This window comes from Poecilia latipinna, unplaced genomic scaffold, assembly GCF_001443285.1.
Source record: "Poecilia latipinna isolate Pla-1442-1.1 unplaced genomic scaffold, P_latipinna-1.0 Scaffold65, whole genome shotgun sequence".
NCBI lineage: Eukaryota > Metazoa > Chordata > Actinopteri > Cyprinodontiformes > Poeciliidae > Poecilia > Poecilia latipinna.
Window position 1 is genome coordinate 235,326 of NW_015112681.1, and position 8,305 is coordinate 243,630.

The 8,305-nt window shown below is 38.6% G+C and overlaps 1 protein-coding gene across 5 annotated transcripts in view; it reads right to left on the reverse strand.

Moving 5' to 3' along the window:
* The window catches only part of LOC106964164 (potassium voltage-gated channel subfamily H member 7-like), a 65,568-nt gene that overhangs the window by 19,844 nt on the left and 37,419 nt on the right, over positions 1 to 8,305 (reverse strand). For 3 of the 5 annotated variants that reach the window (XM_015059496.1, XM_015059514.1, XM_015059505.1), the window contains 3 exons: positions 7,978 to 8,001; positions 6,256 to 6,470; positions 648 to 1,073 (listed from right to left, as the gene is read on the reverse strand). In XM_015059496.1, the coding sequence (XP_014914982.1) occupies positions 648 to 1,073; positions 6,256 to 6,470; positions 7,978 to 8,001 (665 nt within the window). The remainder of the gene's footprint in view (positions 1 to 647; positions 1,074 to 6,255; positions 6,471 to 7,977; positions 8,002 to 8,305) is intronic. The other 2 variants (XM_015059524.1, XM_015059530.1) reach the window with 1 other exon arrangement.

The window sequence follows — 8,305 nt, forward strand, 5'->3', positions numbered from 1 at the left end:
AATGTTGATATAATTTTCAGGTTAAATGGCTCAGAACAAAGCATTCATGCCTTTTCCAGTTGATATGCGAGAACCTTAACACTCTTAATTGCTCTCTTACAGTCAGATAATTTGCTGACTCGTCCCCCTCAGACATTCATGAGCAGAATAGTTTCTCTGCTGCAGAGTTGCCAGCAGAAGACAGAGACCTTTTAACTGATTTCTTTGAGGCTCTGCTGTCTGACTCTTGAAAAATATTAGAGGGAAGCAGATTTGACAGCTGAGTGTCAGATTGATTTAGGGGGCTAACTGCTTAAGATTACATTGATGTTACAACGAATGAACCAGGATACATGAAGTAGAAACGTTTGGTGGTCGGTTTAGGCCGGAGGTTAATGTGGACTCCCTTTTCAATGCCTTTTGTGAGCCTGTATCAATACATTAGTTTACTTTTCTTAATCAATTCATCACAATCAATCTGATTAATCGTTTCAGTCCTGCTGTGTTTGTAACATCTGTTAATGTGGGTTGTGCTACCATTAATACATACATCAACTCAGTAAAGGTCATAAGAACTGTGGTTGAGAAAATTGCTGTAAAAATGTAGCAAAAAAACAAATAGAAAAATCAACATAATTGTTTACTAACCAGCCTCTGTCTGTTCTCACCTCATCTGACCCTGAGCCAAAGATGAGCAGGTCGAACGGGATGGCCGCCACCATGTCTATGAGGAACCAGCCTTTAAAGTAATGGATGGCAATCTTGGCCGGATGGCTCACCACTTCCTCGTTGGAGTTGACGTAAGTGGTTCTGAAGTTTATTAGGATGTCCACAATGAACATAATGTCCACCATGAGGTCGACCACATTCAGCGGAGAGCAGGAGTAGCCGCACACCCGTCGTTTCTGCTCCTCCAGGTCGTTGAGGAGAAAGGCAGCAGAGTAGGGGGTGAAAATGGCGGTGTAGATGACCAGCAGCAGGATGAGCCAGTCCCACACTGCTTTGAAGGGGCTGTAATGGAGGATGGTCCATTTATCTATGCGAGGAGTCTGGAGCTTATACTCAGGCAGCACGTCTGCACCCAGAGACAGAACCTGAGGAGAAACTATCACTTATCAATTTGTTGCAATGATTTCTTATTAGAGTCAATTGTTTGCACCAGAGTTTCCACAAATATAACAAAACAAAACAAAAAAAATAGCTGACAAGTAACTGCAAGAGTTTGGACAGAAAAATAAAAGGTTAAGACATTTCTTCATGAGGAATCTCACAGGGGTATATATGGTGTGCAGGAAAAATGCAAATTAAAAATGATCTGGCAAGCAAAATATTCTAGGCATGATGCTTATATAAATCATCTGTTAAGTAAAAGATTAAAAAATGCTTCGAGTGAGGCGGCTGCAGCTGAAATGTTAACATATTAGACAGACAGAATAAGCTATTCCTGATCCAGCTGCTCCTGAGTAACCGTTATATAAGCATCACATATCTTTCAGTTTTCAGCTGTGCATTGACTTGCAAAAGTACTTATACCATTTCAATCAACTCAAAAAAATTCCACCTTGAAGATTGTTTTTGTGGGAGTACCTTGGATATCAAAATGTTTTCAGATTTTTTTTTTTACATAAAAATGAGTTTGTAAAAACATGAATAAAAATGAAATGTACACATGTTCTAGATGTTTTAATGATCTTCCAAAAATATGAAAAGACATTTTACTTTCTTTTTGGCACACTGAGTCACAGAGGCTTTTCAAGGTTTTTTTCAAGTTGTGGCAGAGTATGACCCTGTGGGAGGAACTTTTCTATCCAATATGGTTCAATCTCCAAGAATGGATTAAAAAACTGAAGAAAAGTCAGCATTTGATCAAAATGCCACGGAGCGCAGAAAACTTACTTATAATCAATAAGGCGACTTCTTAAGGCACTGATTTTGTTCAGAAGTGTCAAAGGGAGACGAATATAAATGACATATCTTGTCGCATTTTTTCCTCCAGAATGTTGAAAGTCATTTCCCTTCCACTTCACGGTTATGCGCCACTTTGTAGTGGTGTAATGCATTCAATTGCAATAGCAGGCATTCAGGTGACAAAATGTGAGAAAGTTCAAGGAGTATCAATATGGTAGCAAGACTCTGTATCTGGAAGGTTGCATGAAAGACAAAGGTGTAATTATCAGACAATATGACCATCTCTGTAGTTGTAATATTTACCCTAGTAACTCCTAACATCAACATGATCAGTTTCACCTGACATTCTCATTTGGTTTGAGGTAATAATTTGCTCAAGTAGGGGAAACGGCTATTCATTTAAGTTTCCTAAGTAATCCTCAGGCATCGACTCCTTCAGCAGTAATTATGGAAGTCCAAGGAAGGATCACAGACAGAGAGGATTGGGACATATGAGGACCAGAAGGACAGAGACACAGTTACTGTGAGTGATAAAGCTGGGAATTGAAACTGAATATATTTGGCATTCATCATCTTCGGATGTTTCCTTATCTTATTCCTGGCCACCTTTATAATCTCAGTGATTATAAAGGCAGAAAGGTCGATGGAGAAGAGGGATGATGTATAGCACCAAGGCGGCTGAAGTGTTATTAACTGAAATGGCCATTAGAAAGTTCTCCATCCTGAGCGCTGGACAGGGTCAAAAGCTATTACCCTCTGTGTGGAATAACCTTTGAAATCAATCAGAAACCAAAGGACAGACAAAGTGAATGTGTTCTATTATTCATCAAACTTCCACTTTATTAAAGGTTGGAGTGTAAAATGCCTATTTTGATTGTGATCCAACTCAATGTTTAGCTGCAGGAAAATCTAAGTTAAGGGAAAAAGAAAGGACAGTTTTCCAAGTCCTTCATGATATGAAATGTGAACATCAAAATAATTTGCTCTGTCAGCATGTACTAAAATCATTTAAGAATCCCAGATGTAGTCAACACTGCTTGAAGGACCAATTTTAGTAGCAATAACTGATTATATTGCTTTCTTATGGAGTATTTTTATGTTTTCAATGTTTATTGGTACTGTTGGACCACTAAACACTGGTTAGTGGTCTAATGATGGAATAAGGTAAATAAGACCATGTTTATAAATTTTAATGTCAAAAAGGTTTCCACATTCTTTAGAAAGAGTAATGTTTAATCAGCGTAACGGCTAATTTCATGAGCCAGACTTGCTGCTTTAATTCCAGTAACATAATTGTTTTGTCAAATTGAAGCTACCAGAAGTTCGATTTGGTGCTTTGTGGTCCATCTAAAATCTTGACACAAGAAAAGGAAGTGTGTTCAAATCAAAAGTCCAACTAACTAGTGCAGAAAATGTTCCTCCAAAAAACGTTGCTTCCAATAAAATGAGAGGATTTAAATTTATGTTACAATATTTTCAGCTCAGTCTTGTTTACAAAATGGCTTCCTTGTTCGCATCGAAAAATCTGCTGTCCGACTCAAGAATCTAAAATTATCGACCGCAAAGACTTGTTGCTGAAAAACTACCTCAAATCATGAATCCTCCACCACCAACACCAACAGTTACAAAGTCTTTTGCCTGACAATTTTTGTTTAGTTTTCCTCAAGCATGATACTACACATTCTCACCAAACAGATCTAGTTTGATCCCAAATTGTAAAGGTCTTGTTCATTCAGATTCAAAATTTTGCAAATCTATATCATCATTTTATTATTTCTTTAAAAAAAAAAAAAAAGCATGCTTCTTAGTCAAGGACGACTCGATCTGTCAATTTTTTTTAAATTAGAAACTAACATTTAGCACGATAATAGTCTGGAAAGAAGCTCTTCAGGGTGATTTTGGAGTTTGCATATCATATTTTATTCTTGCAAGTCATCTGTCGGTCTTCAAACTGTTTAAAATTTACCTTATCAACATTCTCAGGTTGATGAGTAGCAAAATTTGCTTCTCCAAGACAATTTCTGCCATCTTCTTATTTTGACATTATGGGAAAATACCCTAACACTTGAGTCCAACAGGAATTACAATTTAGAGTCTGGTAAAGGTCAGATAAGCTTCATTAGCTTCTGTACATTAAACTAAAGATTGAATTCCTTCCAATCAACAATCATTCAAGTCAAATTCAAGACAACATGACAATTCTCTAAAACTCCACTAGCCATCAGTATATATGGAGACATTATCCCTCTGTCTGGTAGAAACCCTGGGAGGAGCCAGATAGTTGGCAGAATTACAGCTCTAGATTAGGGTGTAGTAGCCAATCTTTGTCTAAATAAAATATACCACCTTAATTATTTATTGTACCTAGTTTAGCTATGTTCAAACTCTTGTGGGATAATGAAAAGCTTCTGTTTCTAATTGCTTAAAAAATGCAAATGAACAACAGCTTTCCCCCCCTTCTTTGGGTCTATTTGGGCTCTTCTGTCAGAAAGACTGTATGATTCTTAGGATTCAAGGATCAGATAAAGCCAAGGAATTTAAAGTTGGACAGCAGTAGGCATCTGAGGTTCATGTGGGCATAAAACATACATAAAACATTTTGACATGTTCAAAATGTTGGGAAGCATTGTGGGATGCTGCGAGGGCGCTTTTCTTTCTTTGCTGACCAGCTTCTTGGGTAAACCCTCCATCTGTCTGTGATAATCAGCAAGGCGGCCAAGGCCAGCAGAGAGCATGTCTGTTCAAAACCTTGATCGTAGCTTCAGATGAACGCGGGAGTCCAGAGTTGGTTTCAAGACATCTGCTGTCTCTTTGTGTTCTTCACAGCAAAGGTTCTAGAGAACAGATTATACTCTTAAACTCAAGATGATGGAAACATAGCACCATCTCTCTGATGGTACATCTCCATACCAGAAACAGCGCCTGGCAAAGACATTAACACCCCTTTGAACTTGTCCAAATTCAAATCTCAATCATTTTATTGAGATTTCACATGATAGCCCAAAACAAATTATAATCCATAACTTTGAAGAGAAGGAAAATGATTGGTTTTCAATCATTTTCTAAATAAATTCATTTGAATTCAGCCATCTTTACAGTAACAACCTGACAAATAATTTAGATTATAGTCTGGAAAATATGATAATTGAAGTAAAAGGTGGCTCTATATGGGAATAAACCAGGAGAATGGAATGCAAAATACATGTCAAACTTAAAAACAAAACAAAACTGTGTATCATTTTCATTTAACTGTAGTATTGAAATCAATTCTCAAACAGTACGATACACCAGGTTGCCCTCTCGTTGCCTCTAGATGTTGTCTACGGCCTCTATCTGAGGTGGTCTGAGTGCAGACAGGGGTCAACTTCTTCTGTCTTCTATCCGTTATACTGGTGATGGATAAAAATGCAAAACTGAGATGGAATTTGTGGTTTGGAGGAAGCTCTGACCTACCCCTTGTAATACATCGCTTTACACTGCTTGGTGTTTGGTCTCAATCCTGCCAGGAACCGAGGTGATGACCTCCATATGCGACTGTAACTCTAGAAATCTGCCTGAAGCTCTGGATGCTGTCTGGCAGCTGTAAGAGTATCCCAACTTGTTCACTGCAAGTGAAAGACACCTCTGCGGTTTTTACATATTAGCCCCCTTAAGTTTCAATTAAGTATCCTCAGACTCAAAGCGGACAGATGAGACTGTGGATTCAATCTGCCCACATCAGATTACCCACTGTAGTCTGGTTTGTTTCCTTCAGCATACTCCGGCTTCTTCCATGTATCTATTGCTTGTGGTAAACTGTAAATGGGACTTCTTATGGCTTTCTTTCAACAATGACTTTCATTTTGTCCTTTAAATGGCCGAACTTGTGTAGTGGAAGTCTAATGGTCTCTATTTACTAATTAGGTGAAGATAAAATCCAGTGGAATCAGAGAAAAGAAAGCTGAATGCAAGTCCATGCTACAATTCTTTAGATTTATTAGTAAAAAAAAATAAAATAAAAATGAGGCATTTTACCCTCACTTTCTTCAACTATGCAGTACCTTGTGCTGGTCGAGCACAATCCCGATGACACAAACTACTAAAAATAGGGAAGCAAAAAGTATTTACAGTTTGTTAATATATGAAACAGAAAAGAAAGCAAATGTAATTAATTTTGACTTTACTTCATAAGTAACTCAAGTAAAAAATGAAATTCACAGCCAGATTCTGTCATCCTGTGAATTTGAACATCTGTTTTCCAGCCACAAAGGGCCATTTTATATCACATCCGCTGTTACTGCTGGCAGAACTCAAGATTTCACTAAAAAGGAACGTTACCCCCGTTTAAAAAAAAAAAAAAAAAGAAAAAAAAAAAATCCATAGCCCTACCTGTGTAACTTTGTCTGTGACATTATGTGTGCGGTCTTTGACTTTTGGGGCAATGATGGTCTTCTCAGAAGAAGGAGGGGAGGGACACTTCTTTTCATTGTTGGCTTCAGAGAAGTTGAGGGTGATGAGGGGGATCTTGTTAATGGTGCTGTACCTGTTGAGGTTGGAGTCGGAGGTGGAGCCCAGCAGGCTGGACTTGATGTGGCTGAGTGGCCCTGAAAGAGAAAGCGATGGGGTGAGGACTGCGCCGATTGACGGTGGCCCAGATTTTTGTTAGGATTGTGAACTGTGGACATCAGAAAACAGCCGGGGTGGGTCATTTGTGTCGTGACACAGGGAGTGAGAATGGAGAGGTCCTCGCTGTTGGTGTATGTGGAACCACAACACAACACTGATATTACAGACAGACACCGAAATACAAACTCTACACCCTCTGACTGACCCATCTCGAATTAACAGGCTGCTTAAAACTCCTCATTAAAAGGTAATGTCAACTGTCAGGACAAAAATCAAAGAATGCAACCCAACACTGAAAACAAGTCATTGTCTGATGGAGCTTGAACATACATTTGCAGTCAGAAGTTTACACAGACTCATCATGGGCATCAAGGTTTTCATGGTTTATTGGTTTTTATTGATTTATTTTAACAGATTCTGTTCAAATCGACTTCCTGTGTCACTTCTTGTTGTACCACACAAAGTCTGACACAAATCGACAACAACTGTAGAAGTATAAAACGACAAAGGAGCAAAATTTCCAGCCACTACCCAAGTCTCTATGTTGCAGCAGCATAAATAAACATCCAACAATAGAAAACATTCAAATAGCTTCCTAAACCTTGAGTGCAATCTGCCTTCATTTTAAACACCTCACTGACATTGAACATAAACAACTTTGAGTCTTGTTCTTCCCTCAGCAACAACGTTCATACTGAAGAGTGTTGTTGCTTGGCGACGTGTTAGCATTTAGGGTGCGGTGGATTTTTGGGTTTCAGACGGGCCAGTGAAGCTAAAAATCACCCAGTTCTGGTCTCCGGATGGTTTGTCTGTGATCCTTTGGGTGAAAGATCTGAATGTAGAAGTTCACACAAATTTGAAAACCTTCATCAAATTATTTGGGTGAATTTTACCCCATGTGGATTACACAAATCCACCGATTCAAACTTACACGCTTAATGTTGTTTTTAAAATTCATTAAAATTAAATGTTGTATAATCTTCCACCCTGAAAAAAAGCAACAAAAACAGTCCAAATAAATCATTAAAGGCCAAACTTAATATGACTAACCATGCCAAAGTTGAGATTATGTAAACTTCCATTATGTAATGCTTCCTTATCCAAGCGTGTTATACTTTCCAGGATTTTACACCATTTAAAAAAAGAACTGCCTAGCAGACATGAAGTTTCTGGCCTCCTACAAAAGCATACAACTCTTCAAGAATATGACACCATCATACAGACACGCACACCGACATGTGGCCCAATGAGAATGATCGAAAGTGAAAAAACAGACTTGCTGATTCAGTTGTGTGAGCCAGCAAAGGAAGGCTGCTCTGCTTTGCTTCCCTTTTCACCAAGAATGTTACAGTGATTGAGAGTCAAGGACAGGGAAACAGACAGCTGAGGGTGAGAGATTGCATGCGCAGCTTCAATGCATGCCACAGTCAGGGTACATCACAGCAGTCATAAAGAATAACTTAAAAGATAAAGCTGAAGCCATACCCCCAGCCATCCAGGAGCGCGATACTAGCAGACCAGGGGAGAGAAGAAATAGGAGGTAGAGGGGAAAGTGGGATTATGGACGCTGATTGGACTGTAGGGTCATGGGTGTAAACAACATCAACATTGTGCTATTATCAGACAATCACTTTGGCTGATTCTTCGATAACGAAATTAGAGACCTGATGCTGCCAGGTACACTTCTAGAACTTAATCTTCAATGTAAATAAAGAATCAGGCTTTTTTTTCTACATTTTGCCACACTGAAACCACAAGTTTTGAACTTTAATGGGATTCTAAGTGGTGTTTCAAAGTAGGCATAAGTATAAAG